The sequence below is a fragment of the Amphiprion ocellaris genome, chromosome 12 (assembly GCF_022539595.1).
Source record: "Amphiprion ocellaris isolate individual 3 ecotype Okinawa chromosome 12, ASM2253959v1, whole genome shotgun sequence".
Lineage (NCBI taxonomy): Eukaryota > Metazoa > Chordata > Actinopteri > Pomacentridae > Amphiprion > Amphiprion ocellaris.
Window position 1 is genome coordinate 26,291,309 of NC_072777.1, and position 27,915 is coordinate 26,319,223.

At 38.3% G+C, this 27,915-nt stretch overlaps 3 protein-coding genes across 8 annotated transcripts in view; 2 read left to right on the forward strand and 1 right to left on the reverse strand.

Annotated features, from left to right (window-relative positions):
* The first annotated feature begins 852 nt into the window (after positions 1–852).
* Positions 853–10,852, forward strand: drc1 (dynein regulatory complex subunit 1 homolog (Chlamydomonas)). Of its 2 annotated transcripts, none has more exons than XM_023297211.2 (16): positions 853–1,034; positions 2,371–2,455; positions 3,503–3,615; positions 3,758–3,941; positions 4,064–4,201; positions 5,448–5,534; positions 5,647–5,772; positions 5,923–6,041; positions 6,189–6,323; positions 6,430–6,703; positions 8,316–8,405; positions 8,536–8,619; positions 8,723–8,859; positions 8,975–9,127; positions 9,202–9,295; positions 10,745–10,852. In XM_023297211.2, exons 1-16 carry the CDS (start codon positions 958–960, stop codon positions 10,766–10,768), a joined length of 1,920 nt encoding a protein of 639 aa, XP_023152979.2. In that variant the 5' UTR covers positions 853–957; the 3' UTR covers positions 10,769–10,852. The 2 variants fall into 2 exon arrangements, with proteins under 2 accessions (XP_023152979.2, XP_023152980.2); XM_023297212.2 differs by having other exon boundaries at positions 9,202–9,274; positions 10,745–10,827.
* Positions 10,853–14,290: 3,438 nt separating this feature from the next.
* Positions 14,291–25,791, reverse strand: wdr21 (WD repeat domain 21). 2 transcript variants are annotated; one of them, XM_023297207.3, is made up of 13 exons: positions 25,382–25,791; positions 24,802–24,935; positions 23,768–23,925; positions 22,031–22,113; positions 21,479–21,581; positions 21,177–21,320; positions 19,896–19,945; positions 19,421–19,500; positions 19,084–19,176; positions 18,354–18,451; positions 17,384–17,560; positions 16,359–16,473; positions 14,291–16,271 (listed from the first exon to the last, which is right to left on the reverse strand). In XM_023297207.3, the coding sequence occupies exons 1-13, from the start codon at positions 25,450–25,452 to the stop codon at positions 16,039–16,041; spliced, it is 1,539 nt and encodes a 512-aa protein (XP_023152975.2). In that variant the 5' UTR covers positions 25,453–25,791; the 3' UTR covers positions 14,291–16,038. The 2 variants fall into 2 exon arrangements, with proteins under 2 accessions (XP_023152975.2, XP_023152972.2); XM_023297204.3 differs by having other exon boundaries at positions 25,340–25,791.
* A 287-nt stretch (positions 25,792–26,078) lies between these two features.
* Positions 26,079–27,915, forward strand: part of dpf3 (double PHD fingers 3) — a 36,264-nt gene continuing 34,427 nt past the window's right edge. Inside the window, exon 1 of one of the 4 annotated variants that reach the window (XR_004846332.2) lies at positions 26,079–26,384. Coding sequence is in view for 2 of the 4 variants with exons in the window: in XM_023297208.3 (XP_023152976.1) it covers positions 26,353–26,384 (32 nt within the window). In the remaining 2 variants the exon portion in view is untranslated. The remainder of the gene's footprint in view (positions 26,385–27,915) is intronic. The other 3 variants (XR_004846333.2, XM_023297208.3, XM_023297209.3) reach the window with 3 other exon arrangements.

The following is a 27,915-nucleotide window of genomic DNA, read 5'->3' on the forward strand; positions in this document are numbered from 1 at the left end:
ACCACTTATTTTTTGTTTTTCAATACCCGTTTCAGAACGGAAAATCTAATTGCCAAAATATACACGGACCGGATTCATATTCAGTGTTCTAAACCATGATTCAGTTCTTGTAAATTCAGTTTCTTAATACAGTTAATCAAATTTTACAGTACAATTTCAAATTATATGATTCGAGTTCAATTCATGAATAAAATTATTCAAGTTGTGCAATTCAAGTTCAAACTAAGTCATTCAATTTTAATATTTTGATCAAATTATTCATATTGAACAATTTAACTCAAATGATGGGATTCAGATTAATTTTTAACTATTCAAGTTGAACAATGCAAATTCAGTGGCGATATTTCTGTCGGCAGACAACACACTGACCATCATGTACACATGTTCCCATGTTTCATCAGGGATTATGTTCGGAGAATGCTAAACTTACAGTGTTTGTAGGGACCAAAATCCTTTTTAATGAAACATATTTAAAGCAACACTTTAAAAACTAACTAACTAACTAACTAACTAACTAACACAAAACCCAATAGAAACAATAAAAGCAGAACAAGAATTATTTCAACATAGACTCGCATTAGTATTATAGCTAATAACTCCTATTTTGTCATTCACTATGATTGCGATTTTCATCATGTACAATAGACAGACTTTGGATTGGAGATTACATAAAGATCAGAAAACCTAACAATTTGTTGACTGGCCAATTGTCGTTCAAAAAACAAACAAACACAAACTATCAAACAAGCAAGCAAACAAAACAAATGCAGTCCGGCACAACTCCTGTTAATTACCGTTGAGTTTCTAATTTACCAGGACACCTGAAGGCAGCACTAGTCGCTCTGTCGCCCTGGCAACGTGTACTAAACGGATACAGAGCTGCCGTTTTTTTTTTATCTTCATCACTTTAGCACTTATCGATTTCTTTCAGTAACTTTGACACAACACAACGTGAACATGGAAAAAATTGACAAGGATCCAGAGGAGGCACCGGGACGCTCTGTGTTGCCTGAAAAACAAGAGACGAAGACCAGGTAATGTTGTTAGCTTAATTAGCTTAGTTAACTCACTGTAGCTGCAGGGTAGAAAAATCGTCTTTCATGCTGAATGGACTGTAAGAACTTCATGGGCTGTTTGTGTCTTATAATTTATAATTTTTTCAATGATTTGTAAAAGTTATGTCAAAAATAAACAAACAAAAAACTACAAAATACCTGTCATATTTCACACTGATGTGTCAATTCAGTTAAACTTGTGCGAAGAATTTGGACAGTCAAAACTCTCCATACAATATAAAATCATTTATTTTTTGTATACAAAATAGAATCTGTGCAATATCAGTATATTTAAAATCAGTATGTTCTCCTCATGCAAAAATCTGTGCAGTATCAGTGTCTTTCTATATATGTAAAACAACTCAGATTCAACTGTGGATCTACCTGGCTTCACTCTCATAAGGTCAGACAGAGATACTAAAGCTAGTGGCAAGAAGAAAGGAGGTGGTCTGGCTTTATTTGTTAACCAGAGATGGTGTAACTCCTCACATGTAACTTAAGGAGAAATTGTGTTGTCCAGATATCGAACTGTTGGCAGTTGCCCTTCGGCCATATTATGTTCCAAGGGAGTTCAGTCATATAATACTTGTATATATCCCACCCAAGGCAACTGACTTGGTTCTGTGTGATGTTTTGCTTGATACTGCTGTTAGGATACAGACCCCACATCCTGAGGCACTGTAATAATATCAGGTCATTTCAATCATGTCAGCCTCTCCTCTCACCTGACTGGATTTACACAGTTTGTTAACTGTCCTACCAGAGAAAATAAAACCCTAGACCTGCTGTATGCCGATGTGAAAGAAGCTTACAGAGCTACTGCCTTATTACCACTGGGCAGGTCAGATCAAAACTTGGTTTATCTGCAGACCTGTTACAAACCTTGTGTGCTGAGACAGCCTGCAACTAAAGTCAAAATCAGAAGATGGACTCCTCAGGCTAGTGAAGCTCTAAGGGACTGCTTTGAATCAACACACTGGAATGTGCTTCTGGAACCAGATAGAGGCCATTCTGACAAACATGGATCATCCGCTTCATATCTGCCTCAGTGAACAACAAAACATCGGTGGTGAACGGCTCCTATCCCTGCGCTGCAGGACAGAAAGATTCAGAAAATATTTCCTACTATCAGCAATGAGACTATTTAATTCAAAAGTAAACAGATGCAATGTACAATATCAACAGTACTTATTTGTATTTCTATTTATCATTCTGCTTATATCCCTATATTTTTTGCACTATCCCATGTGCTGATGTAGCACTGCGGGTGCAAGTCTTATCTTATCTTATCTTATCTTATCTTATCTTATCCTAGGCTCTCCACTTGGAAGGCTGAAAAAAACCCCAATGAGGAGGTCACCGAGCAGTCAAAGAGAGACGAGGAGCAGGAACGTACAAAGGTTTTAGTTTCTACATGTTTCCTTGTTGTTTTCCTCTCTAATTTCATTGAAGCTATGAAATCATGATGAGTGCATTATGTTTCCCAGCATTTAAAGTTCCTCTCTGGTACTGATTAACCCCTAAAACCTCAGTTCTACTAATCAAACTAACATATTAAGGTGTTTTTTTCCCCCATAAAAATGTAATGTTGTAGCGCTACACCATCCCCTTGTCACTTCCTGCAGGTCCAGCACACCAGCTCACCCATCACTCTGCTAAAGGATTATAAAGTGACTCTACTTTATATAATTAATATCTTATTGTGACTTAGCGTGTGCAATTAAAGTTACCAGTCTGAGGTTTTCACATCACACACAACTACAAAAATTCTAAGGATAACACATTAAAATCAAAGAAGAAGAGTAGTGGGAAAAGAAGAACTGGCATTCTAAATGCTTTAGTAAGTGTAGCACTATCACAATGTGAAAATAGCCAAGTAAAAGAGCTGCATTCAACAAGAAAGTAGTACAAACATGCCATATCACTGACCATATTAAGACTGCTACATCATTTAATGTCACATTTCCAAGTTTATATCAGCTACAAAACACAAAACCAATGAATTTTCACCACATGGGACCTTTAAGTCCTAATATTTGTTACCTTTCCGATCCATTGACCTGTTTTTTTTTTTTTTGTTTTTTTTTTACAAAAGTACTTAGCCAATATGTACTGCACTGTCATACCAGCCCACAACAACAAGAACAGAACAAAAATAAAACTAAAAATTGTAACAGAACAGAGACATTCTGCAGTGAAAGTGGAAAATGTAATCACAACATAAGACAGCCTAATCAGTGAATGAAAGGTGAGAAAGTGGTCGTCAAATGTAGCTCTCTCTTATGATCGAATTGTATATTTTTGTATTTGAAGTCATTTTATTTTGCTTTTATTTTCTTATTATTTACTGTATTTTTTTAAAAATTTGTTTGAAAATGTTTGTTTGGTTGATGAGAAATTTTCTTCAAATACTTTGACCCAAATTATCCCCCATAATCACTGCCCAGAGAATAATCAGCCTGCAGAGAGAACTGACAACATCTGTGACCAACATCCAAACTGCAGGCGATGCCAAATGGTTGGAGCGAAGGGCAGAGTTGGAGGAAGCTCGCAGAATTAGGTATTTTTTAAAGATTCTCCTCTTGGTGTCCAAAGTCAGCCCAGCTTCCATGTAGAGTGCTTCTGAAAATGCCTGATGTGAAGTTGTCTTGTGAAGCCCTTTTTTTCGCCTCTGATCCTTTTCACTATGATTTTTGTCACAGACGAGAGCAGCAGGAGAATGATACGAAGGCCAGCCAGGAAAAATATGATGAGATCATTAGAAGCTGGTGGACACTCAATGAGGACAAGATTACTCCAGAACTGTATGAAGCCCTGAAGAGCCATCAGCAGTTGTGTGATACTATCATCGCAGACAAGAAAAAACGCATAAACGACCTGCAACAGGTAACTCCATGTAGCTGTTAAAGTAGTGATAAAATGTTTGAAGAATTATAGACAAGATATCAGCTTTTGTGTAATAACTAGCCTTAGTTGGAAGACACCACATTTAGCACTGTGCTACACAGGAGTTAAAGAAGAAAGACGATCACTATGTGAAGACCTTGAGGAACAACGAGGAGGAGATTGACCTGCTGATTGAGAGGATGGAGGAGCAGATAGGAACTCTGACTAAAGCTTACAGGGAAGAGCTTGGCCAGATGGAGGTAAGAAGCAGCTTTACATGATTTCTAGAATGCATCTGAATATGTGAGGACAGTGCGATGGAAAGTGTAACACTGCATCATAAACAACAGAAAACTAATTCATTTTCTTGATTGAGTTTACATTTCATGTCTTAACCTTCTGGCTACCTGCATCACTCTATCTCGTATGGGTCCACCACTTTGTTTCAGACTGAAATATCTCAACAGCCACTGGATGGTTTGCTTTAAACCTTTCTGTAGACATCCATGGCTCACAGCAGGTGATGGCTAATGAATTTCATGGTTGTCCGCGTTCGCCTGATCTCATCTAGTTCCACCATGAGGTCAACATTTAGGGTTCTGAGTGAAAATATGTCAACTACTATTTTTATTTAACCTTTATTTAACCAAATAATACCCATTGAAATCAGGATCTCTTTCACAAGGGTGACCTGGCCAAGAGGTCAGCAGCAAACATCATAAAATAATTACAAGGAGGTGGCAGTAAAAGTTAGTATAAATGTTTTACAATTTGAAGTGCGGAAGCTGTAACACAGACAACTAACAACGATTTAAAAGCACAAGCACTGTTCAGTGGTCTCACACTGTCTATCTAGGATAGAACGGAATGCTCCAAGTGGAATAAATTCATACAGTTTCAATTTAGTCTGTAAAGTATTCCATGCTGAGGGGGCAGCAAAGCTGAAGGCTCTTTTTCCAGATTCAGTCCTTACACGAGGAACAGATAAAACAAGAGTAGTGCAGGGACGTAAGGCATAGAAAGTGTTTGTTCTTTGTAATGAAGTGCACAAATAGGGAGGAATTAAGCCTAAAAGAGCCTTATAAATTAGAGTCACCAATGTGTGTATCTTTGTGCACTCATAATAGGTCATTAATAGATTACAGTGGAGACACTCTTGTTCCTGCTCAGGATTGATGGTTTTGTAATCTCTTAACATCCAGCACCGTCTCACCTTTGTTTATAGCCCAAATCATTGCAAAACTAATGACATTCCCATCAGCTGAAGCTGTACTTTGTAGTGACAAAGTGCCAATGTTAACATGCTGACATGTATGTCAGTAAAATAAGACGGTTAAAAAGGTAAATGCTCCACCTGCTAACAGTCAGTAGGTTAGCATGGTGAAGTTAGCATTATTCTTAAAGTTTGCCCTACAGAACTGCTGCTGATGCTGGAAACTCTTAATCCTGCTGATGTCATCTCTGGTGTTTCTTGCTTACTAATGATTGCACTGGTGTTGTCGGCAGACTGTTGATCAGCAGGAAACTGAAGTCTCACTTGCACAATACAAGGCAGAATGGCAACAAGAAATGAAGGAACTTTGGGACAAACAGGTCAGGAGAAGAGAACTAAAACACACATATACATAGACTCCATATTGGTCTTCTTTCATCATGATTAATGTCTATATCTTCCATTTAAACTCTGTATCTAATCTGTTTATAGATAGCACAGTTGACTGAGAGGAGGGATGAAGTGGAGAACTATGAAGAGAAACTCCACGATCAGATGTTGAAGGACACTGACTTATACATCCAGATGCTTCGAGAAGAAAACGATTCACAGTTCAAGGTTTGGTGAAGCATTGAATTTAATTTTAAGTGGAATGTTTCAGAAAGCAGTAATGTTGCATGTAGTGGGAATGATGGAGAGAAAATAAATGCTTTAGGAGTTGACAAAGAAAAAAATCTTGGAGCCTAATTCTCATTCTTTCCTCTGCAGATGCAGAGAGAGCATCAACAGATGAAGGGCGCTGACAGGATCATGAAGCTACTAACAAAAAGCAAAACGGATCAGCCTGCAAAGGTCAAGATGTCCAGCATTAAAAGCAGGATCTCCGCGTAAGTACAGTTTCTTTGCCGCAAAGAGAAAGTCTCACACACACACACACACACACACACACACACACACACACACACACACACACACACACACACACACACACACACACAGACACACACACGATCACATTGTTCTTTGTGTTTCAGCCTGCAGAAAGAAAAACAAACACCAAAAAATGAGCGCATGAGACAACAGAAAGAATTAGCGCAGAAGAGAGAGAAGTTATCTGCAGAATACAAACGCGCCGTCGATGAGTATGAACGCCTACAGAAGCAAGTCAAGTAAGTCACAATTTAACTGCTAATTCAAAGTATGATGTGTGATTACTTGCTGCTTTTAAGTGCATCCTCTTTTCTGTGCACCTCCACCCTTCTCTACTTGATGCAGACACTTTTCAGTTGCTGATGCCAGAAGATTTCGGGAGGTGCAGCTCATGGCTGAAGCAGAGAGGAAAGAACAAGTGGAGAATGTTTTGGCCTTGGACTCGCAGATCTGCAAGCACCTTGGTATAGCTTGGAAGTGGCCTGATCTGCCCTTCATGGAGCACTCTGGTCCCATCCAGCCTCAGAAACAGGCCCTGAGGCCCGACCACCAGCAAGAGGAGGGAGAGGTGTCCATGGAGACAGTGAAGACAGTGATGGAGCTGCTGTGTGATGAAACGGTTAGAAACTTTCAAGATTCATGTTTATGAATAGTTCCATTAATCTGATGCTTTTCTAGAGCAGGAGTCGTAAAATTTCTGGTGACCACAAATATCTTTATAACATAACAAACACAGACAAATTAAAGTCATAACATGAGATGACATGGTAAATTGTGAGATTTAGAGATGTTGGTTGAAGTATTTTTCCCCTTTGGACACAGCCAGGCTGGAAGGGCTTCGTCTTGTTTGTAGTTTTTATGCTTAATGGCTGCAGCTTTTAACCTTGAATTTATTTACAATTAAATTTAAAAAAAAAAAAACTTTTGCAGATTTTTGCTGTCCAGTTGATGCTAAAATTAGTGGAAATTGTTAATTTGTCTATTACACATAGGACAGATATATAACAATAATAACAGTATACAATAATTAGGTCCCACTCCAACTGGTATACGAGAAACCAGTGCTTGCAAAAGGTTCCGAGGTACGTATTGAATATGCTGCAGTCTGAATGAAAGTCGTCAAGGGATTAAAGACCTCCTCTAGTAAAAAGTTTTTTGAACTTGGTGCCATGTCCATATGGTGCTTTTTATATACTGGACATCAGAGTCATGGCTGAGCATTTCCACCTTGAAGCTGCTCTGCACCAATGATGGTCTTCAACAGCATGGATTCAGACCCCAGAGGGTTTCATACATAATAAATTTAAGGAACCAATGCATTCGACTTCCAGGATGGGGCTTTCTGAATTCTTCTTCTTCTTCAGAATCAATTCTAGCATGTATGTAAAGAGCAGTTTTACAGTGTTGGAGCAGAGTTGTAGGTTAAGTGGTTGGTACATTGGTGCCGAACTGAATCCAAGCCATTTTAAGGCAGGAAGGGATTATTTTCATGGGAAAAAATGTAAATATATAACTTTGATACAGAAATTATGTTTTGGGGTTAACTATAGAAGAACTTTGAAATACAGACATGACAGGAATGAAGGCATATTTCTCAAATCCTTGTACATCTGTTGATTTTTTTGGTCTCATTTTAGCTTTCTTAACTCTTTCCACCTTGAACGTCTCTGTGCTGGGACCAGGCCATGTTTGTCAAGAGAACACAATCCTATACCATTCTTAAAAAGCTGCTGCTTGGCACATATCAACTTAAAAGGCCCTCTGGTACTACTATTACTAAAGTGATGTTCTGTTTAATTTTTTGTAGTAAATTGGGTAGGGTTTTGCCTGCAACTTTTTAGAAGAGACACATACATAACACTATTGCCACTGTCTCATTGTTAGAAGGCTGTTCAACCTCCAATTTGTTTGTATTAGGCGGAAGTAAATTTTCGCTGTTATTTAAAGTCTCTGTCTAGCCTAATGATGGGAAAATTTGCATTTTAAACATTCTCTCATCCATAGAGGCCAAGGTTGTTTATTTTGGCCTCACAGTTTAGAATTATTTGCACATGTAAGTGAAAGCCTTAAACACAGTACAGTATGTTTTTGAAGATTCTAAGTAAAAACGAGTAAATTGTTACTTTGCCATGAAACTTTCTTAGTCAAAAATGTAAATAGTGTTGCAATTATTTGGAATTTCAAGCTTGACAAGCAACTTGGAGCAAACATTCCCCCTATTCCCATCTCAGGGCTTCCTGATGGAGAGTAAACTCCTGCAGCTGTTGGCTCCCCTGGAGAAGGAAGAACAGACCTTTGTGAAGCTGACAGCTCTCTTTCATGTGAGTCCTTGCAGTTCTGCTGTATGCAGCAGCCCTGACATGGGATGCCAGTTTGAGTGGGGACATACATGAGTGTATTGTTGGACACTATGCAGCAAATCTTAGTGAGACATGCTGTTTTCTCTTTCAGTCTTTGGGCATCGAAGGCGAGGATGTGCCAGAGTTGGCTGGTTTCATATTAAAGTATAAACGAGAGCAAGGAGTGCAAACTGAGGTGAGGACGGAAAGAGATAATTGCATTGGGTGATTGTGAACAGTATGAAATATGACCTTGTTACTTTGTCTGCATCTTCTATTAGTGCTTTGTCTGCCTGCAGGATGTTTGTGCTGAATCCAGTGATGTCCCAAAGGCAGCGGAGACCAGTTCTAGCACTAATAAGAGCTCTGAACTGATCCATTATAGCAATGTCCTGCCTGCTCTGAGAAGCTTCCTCGAGCAGCGTGTGGAGTCCAGGTAAGCCCAAGTATGGATTACTGGATTCCAAATCCTCATGTAGGCCACTTATTTAAAAGAGTGTTGGATCTCTCTCTGTTAAGCCTGAAATGGTATGTTGGTGATGCTTTTTAAGGGAGAGCACAGCCCACCAACGTTCCAGCGTTGGCCATGCAGAAGCCCCAGATGCTTCAGATTATAAAGCCTACTGGGACAGTATGGCCAACATCATCCCTGAGGACAAGCTCAAAATGTGGGATGCAGCAGAGAAGAAATTCAGACAATACCAGTGAGTAACACGCACATGAAGAAGAAATGCATCTGTATCGAATGAGTCATTTTTGTGTTTGTGTGTGTTTGCAGTGGCGTTCTGAAAAACATCTCTGAGCTCCGCTCTCAGAATGAGCGTCTGCAGCAGCGAAATACAGAACTGCGGGTACGAGTGCAACAGATGACAGTATGTGTGTTTATGTTTCTTATACTTTTATTCTGTCACACAGTGTTGTGAAATTTCGCTAATAAGGCTATAAAAAAAACTGCAGTTTACTGTAATTTGAAGCATTTAAGAAAATAATCTTGTTTTTTTTTTTATCATACTAGTAAATTCTGAAGCTGACACAGATATCAGAGTAAACCAAAAACATTTTTAGAAGGTAACAATTACTGATTTATACATTTTCAGCAAAAATGACAGAATATCTGATCCAGCTTTTGAAATGTGAAGATTTTTTTACTGTTATTTGTCACATTTAATTGTAAATCAAATATCTTTTTGGGCAGATTTTTTTTACTGAATTAATAACTTAAACAGTCTGAAGGCACCACCTAGAGGGAGAGCCTGTGTGTTTTTCACAAATTTTAGACATTTCATAGACCAAACAATTGCTTTGTTAACTGAGAATACACTCTTGAAAAAATAGAATAAATAAAAATGGAAAAAATAACAGGTCATTTGTTTTTACCATCAACTATTAAGATTTAAAATGGTATCTGTGATCTGTGTGATTTTTAAAATGATATATCAAGTACTTTCCAAGATTATAAACAAAAATTGCCTGCAACCTACCTTCAGCATTTAACAGCAATATCTCAGGAAAAATGTGAGATAAAAGTCTGAAATTTGATGTTATTTCTCATCATGGCATTGATTCTGTATTGCTGTTATTAGACCCATATTAAAAATAGTTATGTTTTTATGGTACAATTTGCCATACCTACTCAGCCATTTATAAAAGTTAAATGAACATGACTTTTTTCATATTAGTGACAAAGTATTATATAAGTATTCTATATATTTTGTTTGTTTTGTTTCAATGTGACATGCCACTACATATTGTTTAGAAAAATCACTAGATGACTTCTGCATTATCATTTTTTGGTTAGTATGTGCTAAAAAATGGGATTTTATTTTACCATTAACATTTTTTCATATTTCAACTCACCCACAATTAGAGACTGTTCGATCTACTTGTTTAATATTGCAGATTCTGAATCAATGACATGATGAGAAACAACTGTGAAAATCTATGCTTGTGTCTTTTTTAGTTGCTGAGATATCGCGATATCCTGAGAAAGTTGAGACATGGCCTCAAATTTCAATATATGAAGCAATATACTGAAAATGGGTGGACTGGCAATTTCTTTAAAAAAATTAACTTGACAGTATTTGATATATCGAGCTAATATTTCTGTATTAATATTCATATTTTATGCTATAAAAATTTCAGGTAAGTCAGAGACTGTGGAGCAGAAATTGTTCTAAAAAAGTGATGATTTAAGATGGAATGACTCTTGCTGTTAATTGCACTTCTAGTGTATAATTTAATCAACAAAACAAATTTTAAAAACATAACTGGACAGCTGTGAATGTGCTTCTAACATCATGCATCTGACTTCTCTCTTGCAGGCCGGCGGGTCCCAGAAAACATAACCAGCATCATTATCACAGCATTTAAAAAAACAACAAAAAAATAAAAAATAAAGCCCCTATTAGGAAATGTTGTATTGGCAGTTTTTTTCAATCCTACATTAAAAAAAAACCACACATTATACAGTGCAGCTGATTAAAGAAATACAAGTTCCAGTGCAGTACACAGTGCATACTATGTACACCACACTACTGAGACACTCGGGGGATGTTGGTGCTTCTATCCAGCGATGTTAAAGAGCTTGTGGCTGAGCTCTGAGGGCAGAGAGAAGAAGAGCAGAGCCACAAAGAGAACAACCAACACAGCAGCCAGCAGCAGCAGCACACAGTGCAGCTTGTAGTGTCTCCAAGCCAGAATACACACCGTCCTCACTGGGCTCAGCAGCCACGACATGCTGGTGCTGGGACGACTGCACAGAGAGATTCAGAAGTCAAACAGCGGCCATACATTGTTAAGAAAGTACTCAAGCATATGCGGTGTAAGGATGTATACGTGTCTGATATCATTTTCAATTTATCACACTCTAAAACTCACGTTTTCTTGGACAGGCAAGCTGTAAACAGAACACTGACATCACCTTTGAGGTCAATGAAAAATATTTTGTTAGCAAATAGTGGCATACTTAAACGCCCTGAAGATAAGGAGCAAAGCAAGCATTTACAATCATGGAGAAAGGTTGACACACTTGTAAAGACCGTACATATCAGGGCAGTATTGAGTTTCCAATGACTTCTGCAACTCTGAATTTTCTATGACGAAATCTTGAAACGTGTCTTTGTCACAAAAAGAAACAATCATGCTTTTGGTTCTTTCAAAGGTTTATTACAGGCCTTTGAGAAACATGACAAAATTTGCTGGGTCAAAAATATACATACAGCAATGCCAATAGTTAAATGTCCCCTGGCTATTTTCACCTCAACTAGGCACTTTAGATAGCCGTCCACAAGCTTCTGGTTGTAACTTTGACTACTCATCCTAACAGAATTGGTGCAGTTTAGACTGTTTTATATCCTGATTTAAACCACATCAAGAAACTGTGAACTGTGATGACGACACAAGTCTGTGTCACAAAGCCGACAAATTTAGTTAAACTGCACCAGTTCTGTCAAAAGGAGTGGTCAAAGTTCCAACCAGAAGCTTATGGACAGCTACCAAAAGCACCTAACTGAGGTGAAAATGCCCAACGGATGTTTAACCAGATATTAGAATTGCTCTGACTAAGTATATTTTGTCATATTTCCAGAAACCTGTAATAAATCTATAAAAGAACCAATATCCATGATTGTTTATGTGACAAAGGTGCATGTATTTCAATGATTCCATCACAGAAAAATTAAGAGTAATAAGAGTAGTTGGGAGCTCAAGGCTGTCATGAAATACATCGTCTTTACAAGTGTCGTTTTTAACATGCAGTCTATTGAAGTCAGTTTATTTCAAATTGTCAAAATAAACAAAAAATAAATATTGCACACATTTGAACACATATAAATACACAGTCATTGTAACAGCAGACAAGTTCAGTTCAGTGCAAACAATAACTGCATTTGGTGAAATGCAGATTCCATATATATGGAGACAAGGTCGTGTTTTTTCAACCCTTTTCACAGCTCCGTTGAAGAACACTTTAATCTCATTCCAATGAGATCATCTTTACATTAATGTTAAACACAGACAGGGTTGGTGATTTGGTCCGTGTTGAACTGGAAAGACAAGTCATGCCAACACACATGAGCTCTGCGGTCAGTTATCACAATGATGCATGCATATTCACATAGAAGTCGAATTTGGTCGATAACCTTTAAGTGTTTGTTACTTCGGAGGACTTTAAAATCAGGCCTGGTCAAGTGATGTTTGCAAATAATTAATTGAATTCTTCTGTGCAGGTTTTTATGTGTGAGGACAGTGGATTAAAGAGCATTTAGACAATTACACTGAAACATGACAATATTGGTTAAACAGCTGAACTGTACTTGTGCAATTCACATATATAAAAATCGAAAGAAAAAAACGTATTTGCAAACACTCGAGTCTGGCTCAATTGCTTTGACTAAATATTTAACACTGAACTTTAAACCCCACAAAATGTTTATTTGATTAATTTTGAAGGTATGTTGTTCTCTGTCTCATTGAATTTGATAGGAAAATAGACATCTTTTGTTTTTAGTTCATAATTATTCTTCTTATACAAGTGTGCAAAGACTGCAAGAAATATAAAAAATTTTTTTAAGAAAGGTAACATTTTGCTTTAACCCCCTACTTAGCATTTCATGAATGGTTTCTAGCGTACTATAATGTAGATGTGAATAAACCTTATTACTTTTCAACAACTGTAACACTTCCTGAGGCTGGGAGATGAACAAATAATGCTTGACAGCATAATGAAACACATCAACACATACAACTTTTAGAAATGACCCTTTTGAGGAGACTCAGAGCCTGAAACCCATCCTACAGTATGGAACTTGTGCAGCAACACACAGGTTTTGAAGCATAATAATATCACTAGATGGCAGCACCAAACCATGTGTAAGATTTCAATATTCGAAGAGGGACAATTTTCTCCCTTTACTCTGCTTTTTCTCAAGCTTAAGATACAACATGCCAGCCAGGGTTAGAGCTCTACTGCGTGCTAATGACAGGACTACTAAATATTAATTTGATAATGTGATGCTTTATTTATTTTTTGTTCGTTTTGAACACATTCCGTAACTTATTGACTTTGATAACTTTCAGCACCATCTCATCTTTGTTTATAGCCCAAATCATTGCAGAACTAATGACATTCCCATCAGCTGAAGCTGTACTTTGTAGTGATAAAGTGCCAATGTTAACATGCTGACATGCATGTCAGTAAAATAAGACAGTTAAAAAGCTAACAGTCAGTAGGTTAGCATGGTGAAGTTAGCATAATTCTAAAGTTTGCCCTACAGAACTGCTGCTGATGCTGGAAACTCTTAATCCTGCTGACGTCATCTCTGGTGTTTCTTGCTTACTAATGATTGCACTGGTGTTGTCGGCAGACTGTTGATCAGCAGGAAACTGAAGTCTCACTTGCACAATACAAGGCAGAATTCAAAGTACGATGTGGGGTTACTTATTACTTTTAAGTGCATCCTCTTTTTTGTGCACCTCCACCCTTCTCTACTTGATGCAGACACTTTTCAGTTGCTGATGCCAGAAGATTTCGGGAGATGCGGCTCATGGCTGAAGCAGAGAGGGAAGAACAAGTGGAGAACGTTTTGGCCTTGGACTCGCAGATCTGCAAGCACCTTGGTATAGCTTGGAAGTGGCCTGATCTGCCCTTCATGGAGCACTCTGGTCCCATCCAGCCTCAGAAACAGGCCCTGAGGCCCGACCACCAGCAGGAGGAGGGAGAGGTGTCCATGGAGACAGTGAAGAAAGTGATGGAGAAAATGTCAAGATTCGTGTTCAGAGTTCCATTAATCTGATCCTTTTCTAGAGCAGGAGTCATCAAATTTTTAGATGACCACAGATACATTTAGAACATAACAAACACAGGCACATTAAAGTAATAACATGAGATGACATGTTTATGAGGCTTGTTGAATTGTGAGATTTAGAGATGCTGGTTGAAACATTTTTCCTCTTTGGACAGAGCCAGGCTGGAAGGGCCTCATCTTGTTTGTAGTTTTTATGCTTAGATGTGCAAACTGCTTCATGCCTGCAGCTTTAAAAGACCTCCTCTAGTAAAAAGTTTTTTAAACTTGGTGCCATGTCCATATGGTGCTTTTTATATACTGGACATCAGAGTCATGGCTGAGCATTTCCACCTTGAAGCTGCTCTGCACCAATGACGGTCTTCAAAAACATGGATTCAGACCCCAGAGGGTTTCATACATAATAAATTTAAGGAACCAATGCGTTCGACTTCCAGGATGGGGCTTTCTGAATCATTCTTCTTCAGAATCAAATCTCACATGTTTAGAGTAGTTTTACACGAAAAGCCTGGACTTCAATGAAGGCATTTAAGGCATGTAAAGAGCAGTTGAGACACAACAGATGTGTAATTCAGGGCTTCTGCATGACTGATGTGTGGAAAGCGGACAGCACATGCAGTTCTATTCAGGCCAGCAATAAACTTCCCACATCCAAGTGCACGAAGATCTACACGATATAAATTTTGTAAAGTTCGTGAAAGTGTGTGCAGTGGCTAAAGTTCAAGGGCAACAGTGTGCATGCTCAGAATATGTAGATCCCTGCTGCACATGCATGAATGCAACCGAGTCCTCCAAGCAGACTAGAAAAGCAGTAAAACAGCAACAGCTATGCATCCATGGTGTCTGCAAGGGAGTATAATCAAGTATCCGGTTGCCCCTCATACTGAACACTGAAAAACACTCTTGTGGATGTTTCTAAAAGGTTGTGACTTTGCTCTTTTACACGATATAGCAGCTGCTTCCACATTGGACTGCAGCATAGTGTTCATGTATTTATTCTTGAGTGTGTGGACACAGCACAGGATATCTGGAGAATTTAGTACTTTCCTCTGTGTTTTTGCTCCAGTGATGGATAGCATTTACAAATCAAAGCACCTCCAAAGTCCTGCAGCAACTACTTCAAGTGCATCTGTTAATGATGAATTATGAAGGTATTAAATCTCCATTTACAGCCTCTCCATAGTAAGAATTAAGCACAATTCCTGGAACATCTTCAGTCTGCAGTCTTAAATTTTGGGATAGACACAAGCATTAAGAGTGGATGACAAAATGCACAAAATGCTGAGCCTTGCAGACACAGAAAGCATGAATTAGCCTTTATTCTACATTTTTTTCTGTCTGTTTGGAGGACTTTGTTCCGTACATGTGCAGTAGGTCAGCATCTACATATTACATACATGCACACTACTGCACTGGTAGAGTAGTTATGGACTCGCTTGAGAATAACTGTAAGTTTGCAGATCTTTTACGTGCACAAAAAAGCAGCTCTTTAACAACCTAAACGAAATTAAAAAAACCAACAAGCAGAATATGGAATATTTAAAAATCAAAATCAATCATGTTATAAGTAAGTGCACTTATTCTGAACAGGGTGTAACTGTGCAGCACTTTGATTTCATTTTGGCACGAAATAAACTGTGAAAAAAAACATCCCCCTGAGATTTAAATGCAACTTTTCCAAGGTCATATTTCCAGTCTGAAGTTAGGTACAACTTCTTGTAAATTAACTGCATACAGGCTGATGGGTTAAGAAATCGTCACACAACAACTTTGCCCAGCCTTTTTACTCTACAGCATGTCGGCAGAAGTAGCTCCTAAAGTCCGTCCTTCAGCTCTGCTCCATCCTGGTAGTCGGTGTTGTACGGGAAGTAGTAGAGGTCGTGTTTGACGGCCATGAGCAGACCTGGCAACCCTCTACAGCCTCCCAGGTTAGAGGACAAGACGACGCTGGGGATCAAGTCATTAGCAGCTGGATGTGGCGATGGGATGGTTCTCAGGAGATGACCGTCCTTTAGGCTCCACAGCCGAGTGTAGCAGTCCTGACCCACTGTGGACAAACCAGTCAGTTATACAGTGAAAGTTTAAAAAAAATTACACATTTCATAGCATACTGATGTGTTTCTTCTTCTCCTACCTGCCAATAAAAGCCCTTCACGCTCATTGACGTGGATGGGAAGGTAAGCGTGTTCGTTGTGATGACCTCTGTACTCCTGCACTGGCTTTGAGACTCGAACATCCCACAGCTTGATCTGCACAGAAATGAAGAAAACACAGAAATAAAGTTAAAATCTTGAAATATTCTGATGGTTTCTCACAATTTTACCCCGTAATGAAGATAGAATCTGAGTAAACAGAAGTTCAGCGCTCCTATTACAAGGGATAAACTGAAATAGGTACAGCACAATATTACAGTGAATTTAACTTCTTGACATTAATCACATCTCAGGACCAAAACATAGACATACTAATAAATAACCCTCTGAACTCCAAGCATTTTTCAAGGCAATATAGAGTCCTGCACCTCTACGGCAACACCACAGCCACAGTTAGAAGTAGAAAGAACTCAGAAATCTCTTTTGTGCAGTATAACACATTTATGATGCCATAAATCAGAAAATCAGAAAAAGAAAAGAATTACAAAACTTGAAAAACCTCGAATCAACATGTCAAACAGTTTTGTAAGTGCTGTAAAAAAACAGTGGCTTTACATGCCATAGATTTTAATTTTTACAGCGCCTACTAACTCTGCAATCAGCTGTAGAAAGATGTTTCACCATGCTGAATGTATCTCCCAACAACTTGCTGCTCTGTTTATGGTTTTTGAGTCATACTGCATTTATTTTACTGATCCAGTCTCCTTTCTTTTCCTCTCAGTCTAATTTGTTTCCTCTCCTCTCTGTGTAAACAAAGCCTGCAGTTCAGCCAAACAGTTACAGAATGTTTGTCACATGACTGTACTGACTGGGGTTCTGAGGGTTCAGAAATCACTGGTTACAATGTAATCCAAAGGATAACCTACTGTCTAAAAAGTCACTGTTTTTGAATATAAAAAAAATCAAACCAGCACCCAGCCTTTAGACTTATGTCAGCTAGGAAAGCTCGAACCCTCCAGCTCCTCTACAGAATAAAGCAGTGTGTAGAAAATGTATAGAAGCTGACCTGGCCCAGCATGTCAGCAGCCAGCAGGTAGTTTTCATCCTCCAGGACGCGTACGGATGTGATGGCTGATTCCTGATGGAAGCGGTTTGCCTTCCAGCTCTGATCTCTGCGGCCTCGCTGCCGGAGGTCGATGCTAAAGATCTCCCCCGACCTGCACCCGTTAAACAGGACTGGAACCTGCACAAATGGAGGGATGTTCTTAGTCACATGACACAAGATAAATCCACACTTAACATAAGATACAACTTTACTGTCATCTTACACTAAAATTAATTTGAAAGTTCTCAAAAACACCAAATATCACTACTAACAGATATAGACAGCAACTTTACAATACAAAAAACTAATTTGGCAACACAATATCCTAGTTAAGCAGCAAAATAGACTAAATACAGTAAAGTCGAGGGACTCTAAATCATCTGTATGAGGGCTTAAGTTGGTACTTTCCGTTTAAGATGTAAGAGATAAAAAGAGACACTATTAACAAGTCTGAGCATGCTCCTGTTGTAAGTTGCCTGAAGAGTGTACTATAGAGGTTGGCTGGTAATCCTTCAACAAACCCGGATTTGGTTGTACAGTCTGGTTTTAGAGAAAGGGTGCTGAATCAGGCCCAACTGATACTAACACAACAAAACAGAAGAACTATGTGCTTCAAAAGTAAATAGGATGCTGTATCTTCTTACAAATAATTCAAGATACAAAGAACACTTATTTAATTTCAGGACTGTGAACTGTCACTCAGCAGGGACAGTAAGTGACTATTTTCAAATTAATGATGTAATCAGCAGCGTACAGTACAAAGTAAACAAAGGTGAGCTAATGCAGCCTTTAGGTGCTCCTGCCTTAGTTTCGATCAGAGAATAAAAAGTATCATTCAACTTTACTGACTGTGTTCTATTTATGAGAAACAAGCCGTACCAGTGAAAAAGATAGAATTACGTTAATCGCTTTGCAGTAACAAAAGACTTACTCTAAGGGCAAACTGTTGAGCCAAGACATCGCTGCCGACGCTGTACGTCTGAGTTCGACCCGTCTCTGCGTCCTTCACAATGACCCTGCGGGACAAACCTGCAGAAACACAATTGTTTTATTCATTCATTCATTCAAACCTTTATTTATTCTCGAAAGGACATTAAGGTTACCATCATTTCCGATGCTGTTTGATCTATAACTTTTCTTATGCATTTAAATTGTCCGTTCATGTGTATTCCACTTAAAGAGTCATCAAACAGGTTTACTATCAAGCTTATGTGACGTTAGCTCTACAAATCTTTGGATATTTTTAATGATAATTTCACTACCTTTACGTTTAAGCTTTTATTTTGGCCATTATAAGGGCTAGCTATACATGCTGTACCTTATTTTTTTTCAGTAAAGTCCAGGCTATTCAGGCTATGTAGATTTTTTTAACTGAGCTTTATATTAAGGGGAAAATATGATCAAGCTGTATATTTTACAAATATCTCACCATAAAATGCTAGCAGTAGAGATATATTTCGTAACTGTACAGTGGAGATTGAATCTGGGAATATCGGAATCATGAAGGTGGGATTCTATGACTTAGAAAGTGGGAAAAATATGTGCTTAGTGCCTAATAAAAATGAAAATACAGTAGCCTACTGTCAGAGCTGACAAACCAGGTTTATGTTCAAGTATTGTATGTGACAAGCAGCAGCTAAAATGGCGTCTGAGGGACTAACCGGTGCTGAAAGTCTTATCAAACTGAGGATTGAGACACCAAGCACAAGACCAGGCTGTGGATATTTTAAAGCTGCAAAGCATCCCAGGCTGATCTGAGGAAAAAATGTGAGAGATAAGAGGAGAAGAGTGAAAAATTCAGAGCCACAAGATGAATTTTTTTGATTAAAGTCTGTCTGTCGACTTCTGTGAATGCAGGAGTTTTGAAGAAGAGTAAGAAACATTCATATTCATTGTTATACTACGATATATATTTCACCGTATTGCTACCGTGAGCCTTTCACAATGAACCAGTCAGCTAAAGTGGATAAAGTAAATAGTGTGAGAAGCCTGACAAACCTGGGTTGGAGTTGCTGAAGAGGGAAGCAGGAAGTAAACTGACGCAACCTGGAGTATCTGCCACTCCCACTAAACACAGCCTGGTAGTCAGCTCAGTCAAGGCAAAAAAATCATGAGTGCTATGTCACAAATTGCTACAACAGTGAATTAAAACCAGCTGCCTGACGTTGTGCAGGTCACTCGTCGTCTACATTTACAGATAAAATCTTTCAGAGCCTCTTGCTGCAAATTTTTTCCTGCTTCCAAAACATCAACTTTAAGAACCGACTGTTCACCTGCTACCTGATAAATCCCAGCTACTGCAACAACATAATCAATGTCACTCACTTCACCTGGGTTGATTTTAATGTTGTGGCTGACCGTATGGCTGAATTCAAGCTTTTTAAGTAATGAATGATCATCTATGTTACCTGGTGAATCACTTGTGAGATAAGAGGGACTGACAGAGAGCTCTAGTTAAGCCAAAGGAGGATACAGAACATGAGAATCGGGGTAGTTGACTGAGGCCCAGCAGATAGAATTCACCTGAAACACATTTAGACAGAGCAGAGCTTTTAGTATTAGGAAAAAAAGATTTTTCTACACACATGGTAAAATAGGCTCCTGAGGCAATTCAGGATTAATCCACATAAAGTCTGGTTCATAAATATTCAGACAGCAACACAATTTTTATAATTCTCCTTCTGTATACAACCATAGTAGATCTGAAGCATTAAAGTGTAGACTTCCAGCTTTAATTCAAGAGGTTTAACATAAATATTGCATGAACCATCTAAGACATAAGGATTACTATTTTATTATCATTATTTAGACTCGGATGCAAATTACTTATGCATATGTACTTTTATTAGTATCTTATTGTTGTCTATAGGTGCTCCAGGCACTGCATTTCTAATGTTATGTAATTTTGCTTTCTGAGAAATATCTGGCAAAAGAATTTCCTTCAGGACTGATAAAGTCTTATCTTATTTGCAGTCAGTGATTTCCTGTAGTCTGGGACCCATGGATATCACCGAATACTGATGACTAGATGTTGCTGAGGGGTTTTTTCTGCAAGCAAAATGTTCTGCAATCATCAAGAGAGGGGGATCAAAACCCTACACATTAGCTTTAGTAGTCTTTCAATTCATCCATCCATCATCTATACACTCTATAATCCTCATTAGGGTCATGGGAGAGCTGGAGCCTATCCCAGCTGACTCTTTCAGTTCAGTTCAGTTAAATTTTATTTATACAGCGCCAATTCACAGCATGTCATCTCACGGCATCTTCCACAGTTTCTGATGTTGCTGGTCTCACCTGTGCATCCCCTCTTTTAAGAATGAACCAAATTGTTGATTTAGTCACTCCCAAAATCTCTGCATCCCTCTGATGAGTCCAGAACTTTGGTCACTTTATTTTATCCTGAAGCAATGAGGAAAGAGGCTAAAACTGGCAATGAAAATGCTCATCTGTCCAATTAGTTTTGAGTCTCTAAAACTGAAGTTACAAAGTACAAACTAGCTGTAATTTCTAGTTAAGTCCCTTCAAATAAAGCTAAAAATTTACACTTCAGTTACATCTTTATTGCTTCGTTTCACATCCACTGTGGTGGAACACAGAGGCTGGATTATGAAAACTGTGACTCAGTTCAAGAACCTATGGATCCGACTGTATATAATTAATGTAAAGGATTGAACGCTCAACCAAACTAGTAACATTTGGATTTTTTTTCATGTTTAAAGCCGGTACAGCAGCTGTGGCGAAACACTCCCACCTTGCGGTTGGTGAAGTAGAGGTTATCGCACATCTCCACAGACAGAGATCCTCGACTGCTGCTGCTGAAGTTCATGATGCCGTATTTGCAGCCACCATGAGAAACATCGTTGACTGTGAAGACTCGCTCGCAGGCCGAATCCCCCTAAAGAGACGTCAGGGCAAAAACAAATGATGCGTCCAAGTACGTAAGCAGAAACAAATGTTTTCCAGGCATTTTAATATTCTTTCTGAACTATAAATTATGTAGAAAAACGTGTGTGAAGCTGTGTGAAGTAACCCCGGGGGCCTGTGTGTTCTCACCACTATAAGTCTGAAGTTGTCAGTGTTTGGGGTGCTGCTGTCTGCGCTCTCGATCTCTAGTTTGTGGCGTCTCATCCCGCTGACCTTCACCTCATGGACGAGCCTGGAGACACACAGTCACCATAGTAACCAGCACTGCCTGCACTGAAAGCCAGAATAATGTACGCAATTCTTCTCCACTGTCTGTGTACATGTTTATTTATGTGTTGGCATAAATGTTTGCCTGTAGGCTGAATATAAATCGTCTGGCTTATATGTGAACTGAATTCATATAATTCATTTTGTCAGGCGGAACAACATTTTGACTCTGTTTTATCACGCTTTTGTTTCTTTTCATGACTGTCTAGAACCGCATGTCAAAATTGATTAGCTTCTTTATTACCGGTCGGCAAAAGCTCGGAAGAAAACTTGCTCCACACATACAGAACTGATTAGCATTAAAGTTGGTCTTTGTTTTTTTTCCTCCTATAATGTATTACAGCTGTGGGTACCGAAATGTGCGCAAGAAAAACAGCTTCATGTCAACTTTTGCACACAGCAGTGACAAAATACCTGCAATAGGAGTTCTCAGGTAACAGACCAAGATGTCGTTTCTGCAGCAGCAGTGAAGTGTTCAGTCCTGATCTTGGTGCTTTCTGTAAAAGAGGATACATGTCCCTCTATTAAACACGGCAAGGATATTTGTGGAGCACGTTTCATACACAAAGGCAATTCAAAGGGTATTGTATAGTGCATTGAAATGTTTAAACAGTCAGAAAAATTGAGTGAAAACATTGAAATTCAAGCTAAAAGAATAGGAAAAAAAGATATGAAGTGAAAGTGAAGTAGAGACAACTTTAGTGAAAGTACAGACAAGTTTAAAGAAAAATTTATAGCACACAGAAGTGGTACATTGATTAAAGGCAGTGGACAAAGAACAGTCTTTACTTTTAGAGAGTTGCTGAAAATCTAAGTTCCATAGGGAATAAGCATGAAACCCACTCAGGACCACAGAATGTCTGTTTATGTTTAAAAGCAAGGCTCAGTCCGCAAAATATGTATGGCAGAGTTGTGCAACATACATAAAGACGAACTAAAAAATAGCTTCTGTCAGTCAGTCTTTTATTTATATCCATAGAAGAATTTTTGCCTTCTATCTTCTCCCCTACAGTGGTTTTAGCCAGCAACAAATGACAATAAGCAGTATCAGAATGAGAAGAACTGGAAATAACAACATTAATTCAGAATTTTCAACCGGTTCTATTAATTTAGGTTGAATTTAGTCAACCTTAAAAGACACTTTGTCAAATAATCAGAAAAAACAGCAAAATGCATATATGTCTGTCATATAAGGTAACACAGTTTCATTGCCTTCAATCTCACGTATTTTTATTTCGCCAAGGAGGGGGAGCCTCGGTGGAGTTATGATGATCGGCATTGGTTTGTCTGTCTGTCTGTCTGTCTGTTAGCAACATTACTCAAAAACGGACTAACAGATTTGGATGAAATTTTCAGGGAAGGTCAGGAATGACACAAGGACCAAGTGATTAGATTTTGACAGTGAAGTGGCCTTATAGTCTGGAGCGATGGATTTGTTCAAGATTTCTGTATCATTGCCAGACAGCGGCACGGCATCACTGTAACTATGATCCTACCACAAATCCAGCGTTGTGTCAGAAATGATACAAGGAACCACTGATTAAATTGTGGGGGTGTTTCCGAGTCCCATCAATTCCCGTTGCCCGCTACATATTTTGGTCATGCAATTCTGTATCCGTACATAATGTACACATGCATAACACACCTGTGTTCAGTGCAAGGTCATTTTGTTTGTGGGTACGTCTATATTAAATGGCCACATTCTATAGAGCTGACTTTTTTCAAGATTTCAGCCCTTGGAAATGATACAACTGAGCAGCCTTGGCAGAGTACTGCGCTCTCTGAGTGCTTTTCTTGTAATGCGTAGTTGTGCCCTAAAGGTCCCTTCTGTGTTAGGAATAAGTCTACTGTATAATTTGAGGCTGTTATTTATTGTTTCTCTACAGAGAATTCTCACTGTCCTCTCAGAGAGGTTTATGGTAACTACAGCAGTTTCCATGGCCAGAATGCTTTAGTGTAGTTTAGAACACTGCAACATGTAATGTGACTCATATGTTCAGTTTTTATGATGAGGAACATGACAATTCTCACATAAACTATGTCATAAAAGTGTAAACTTCTACTACTAAGTTGTATCTACAAGTACAATGTAGGTCGAAAAGCTAAAAGATGGAGAAAAGCTGAAATCATTTTTCATCACAACAGACTTACTTTTCTCAGCTTGTCGTCCTCTGCCAGCATCTTGTTTCTCTGTTTCTCCTTTTCCTTCTCCTGCAGCTTCTCTCTGGTCAGCGGGTTACAGTTGTTGTGTCCAGGCAATAGGCGGAAGTAACGGTTTTTCTCTGGGTCGAAGTAGAAACCTGGCAGTTCTGCAAGTATAAAAGGAGATAAAAGTAGAATTGCACATATTACTTTCTGTCCAGTATATTTACAGCTCTGCTCTGGTTGTTAATTACATCTCTAAATCCTCTCTAAACCTCATCCCTGTGTATCAAAATACATTTTTTTCCCCATGAAAATAATCCTACTGCCTTAAAAGTCTTAGATGTAACTCTAAATTACTGCCTTGAGCATACCAGCTCACCTATGACTCTACTCAAACGCTGTAAAATTTGTCTACACTACACAATAGCAAGTTGTGATATTGGAGTAATTCAGTCATACATGTTCAAATAAGAAACTAATGCTGAAGAGGAATAATGATAAAGAAAGTTACACCCTGCAACCTAACAAAATGAGCTCTTTAGGTTTGCTACGTATTAAACCACAGAAGTCTAATTCTGAGTTTTTGAGCCTGACATTCGTACACTGCATTTTCAATGTGGAAATACTAAGCCATTGAGTTGACTGCTTATTTCACTCATGAGTTCTCTTTCAACATACAAAAAACATCATGTGGACATGTTAAGAAGGTAAAAAACTAGGATTTCATTGGAAATGGCGTGAAATCAGTTTATAATTATAATGTACTTGTAAATACCCTCTCAATGTGATCCAGATTAAGAAAATAAACCCCATACTGCCCCAACCGTTTGTGTTTTTGAAAAAAGCAACATAGAATTGAATGTAATAACTTGTGTTTTCAAAATCACGAACGCAAACATGAGTCCTAGTTTATTTGCTGAGCTGGTTCCTTCAGATTAAGTTACCTGTATTTGTGGATTCTGTTCATGATTTGACACCAGTGAGAGACCTGAGAGGAGTCACTACACTTTCAAACCGGCTCCTTAAGCATGGTAACTGACCTGGTGCAGCACTACTGTCTGCAGAGGAGGATGAGGAGGAGGAAGATGAAGACGGTGAAGAAGCAGAGGCAGACTGGTGATCATATCTCCGCTGAGATTCTCTGTTTGATGGTCCTGCATCATTATGTCCGTACCTGTAAACGGGAATATAACAGTGTTACTGTCAGAAATCAGAGGTGCTGTTAGGATCTTGAAACACTAAAACAGCATAAAGAATCTGCAGATTTTAGGTGTTTCTGTGGTTTTCTTTCTGGTCTTATCTATTTTCCTTTTTACCTCTATTTTCCTTTTTAGTGTTGATCTGAACTTACATTGCACCTGTCTCAAACTCCCCCTTTATAGTTAATCAATGCTTTATTATCACTTACTTGTGTTTAGGCATCGAATGACAGTAATACATCAAGGTTTCTCTACTGCCGTTTCTATACTGAGCAGTTATGAGGTTTGACTGTTTTCTCGTGCAAAAACTTAGGATAAGAGGTAAGTATTGGCTTTACAAACACAACACGTCACATTATTTAACCTGCCACTACAGTACCAGTGTTCGTCCTGTGCTGATCTTTGTCGGCTGCCTCTGTACCATTCGTGCCGCTGACCGCCGCCTTGTCGCCGGTTCTGTCGCTGTCTTTCTCTCCAGTTCCACTTCTTCATCCCTTCCAGAAGTTAAGGATCCTCAAACCCCCACTTTTTTTCATCCACTTATGAGTTCAAGCCCCCAGACTGCGGCGTGTTTACTAGTTAGCAAAGTTAGCAAACTAACATTAGCACCCGTTTGGTTAACGTTAGCTACACATCTTTCTAGACGCGTTCCTTAATAAATACCGGACATTCAACATGAGCAGTGTAAGTAAAGTTTTAAGAGCTCAATAGTGTTGACGTTAACGTTAAACAGACTACATTTACTGAAAAATGAGGCTAACAAGCAACGTTTAAGTGATTGTACCTTAGAAGCTAACTGCTACACGGAAAGTTCCTGCCATGTTGTCCCGCCTCCAGACGCCGATAATTGGTCGATTGCTAACAATGGCATGTGACGTTTCAGTCACTCATTAGTTATTTGTTAAGGCGCTACAGAGGATAATAATATTTATATATATTTTACATATCGACTTCATAAAACTATTTAAATTATATTTTCAGCATATGACCAATGAGATGCATTTTATTTTAAATAATGCAAATAAATCTAATTTGATGTATTGCAAACTAGTTGATTATTGTTTTTTTTAAAAAGCGATTTAAACCGCTTGAAACGACGCTACACGGCAGCCTCCTTTGGTACTAAAGTCATTTCTAGCAGTTTTTTTAATTGGCATAAAAGTATATCAGGTTTATTTCACGGTATTATCATAGTCTGGGGTCTGGGACGTTAATTTTGACAGATTTATGTGAAGCCACGCCTAATATCTGGACGCTGCTGTTGTATTGGTAGGAAGCTCAGTGCACGCAGGACCGCATTGGCTGTTTTTTTTTCTTTTCGGTTTTTTTTTTTTCATAAGGGTCCCAAACTACACCGAGATTTGGAATATTACGTTACAGTCCTGCAGGAAAATGGCGACTGTCATTCATAATCCATTAAAATCGTAAGTACATTTTTATTTTTCAAATGAATTTACTGCATTGGTTTGATTGGATGTAGCGACTCTGGTTTATATCTAAATGTGTGTTTAACGCGCTTTTAAGCCAGAAGCACCTTTACTGTGCACTTACTGGACAGACTCCTCAGTGTCTTCAGGTACCGCTAGCTGCTCTGCTGGTTGTGTAATATAAAAGCATACAATCGTGCAGAATATGCTCAGAAAAACAACTGTAAATGCTTGCATTTAGTCTGCTGCAGCTGCTTTCTCTCACACCGAAAGTTGTCCACGTTTTGTTTGTGTAGAAACGGTTGACATAAGTTTGCATGCGCGGCTCTTTGTCAGTGCACGGATCTATAATGCATGCAAATAATGTCGCAAAGCTCGCAGCGATCCGGGTTTTAGTGCGAGACTCCTGCTGTCAGTGCATGAACACAATGCACAGCAGATTGCTGGAACCTCAATACATAGATGTAGAAGAAACATGCGGTGTAGTTTGTTTTTAGGTTTAACCATTTATTGTGATCTTGGAAATCGCATAAATATTTAGTGATTTATTGAAATATCAGCTACGGAGCTTACAAATGATTAAAGCTATTGTTTGCATGCATAGAATCCAAGTACAATCAATGGTGTTAATGGTACACAATTTACATCTTAATTAGAGCCGCAACTAACCATTATTTTAATTGTTGACTATTTATCAATTAATCAATTAGTGGCTTGGTCAAAAAGTCACCAAATGGTGAAAAATGTCCAAAAAGTCAAAGATGAAGCCCTCAAATGTCATGTTTTGTCCACAATGTTCATATTTTAGCAACTGCTATCAGAGAATGTACCATTTTTTTTAAAAACAGTTATCAAAGTAGCTGGTGATTAATGTAATGGTAATTCATTAATTGATTAATCATTGGTCTAGAATGAGTCAGAAAATGGTGAAAAATGTCCAAAAGGTTCAAGATGACCCTCTAAAATATTTTGTTTTGTCCACAACATTCACATTTAAGGAGCTGCTATCAAGGGAATTTCTAACTTTTTCCTGAAATGAATTGTTTAATTGATAGTCAGTGTAGTTGGTGATTCATTTAATAGTTGTTTGGTCAGAAAATGTCCAAAAAGTGCAAGATGGCATCTTAAAATGTTTAGCTTCGTTCACAATATTCACATTTAAGAAGCTACAATCACAAAATTAACCGATTAATCGATAGTCAAAATAGTTAATTATCAACTTAGTAATTGAAAAGGTTGATTAACTGATTAGTTGTTTGGTCCATAAAATGTCAGAAAATGTCTTGTTTCTTTCACAACGTTAACATGTAAGAAGCTCCAATCAGAGAATTCTTATGTTTTTTTTCTTTTTAAACGACTCACACTTATTATATATCGAGTAATCAATTAATCGGTTAGTTGTTGGGTCTAGGTCTGAAAATGGCAAAAAAGAAATGTCCTGGAAGTCCAAGATGATGCCTTCAAATTACTTGTATGCTGATATTCCAATTAAGAAACTGCAATCAGAGAGTTTCAACAGTTTATTTTT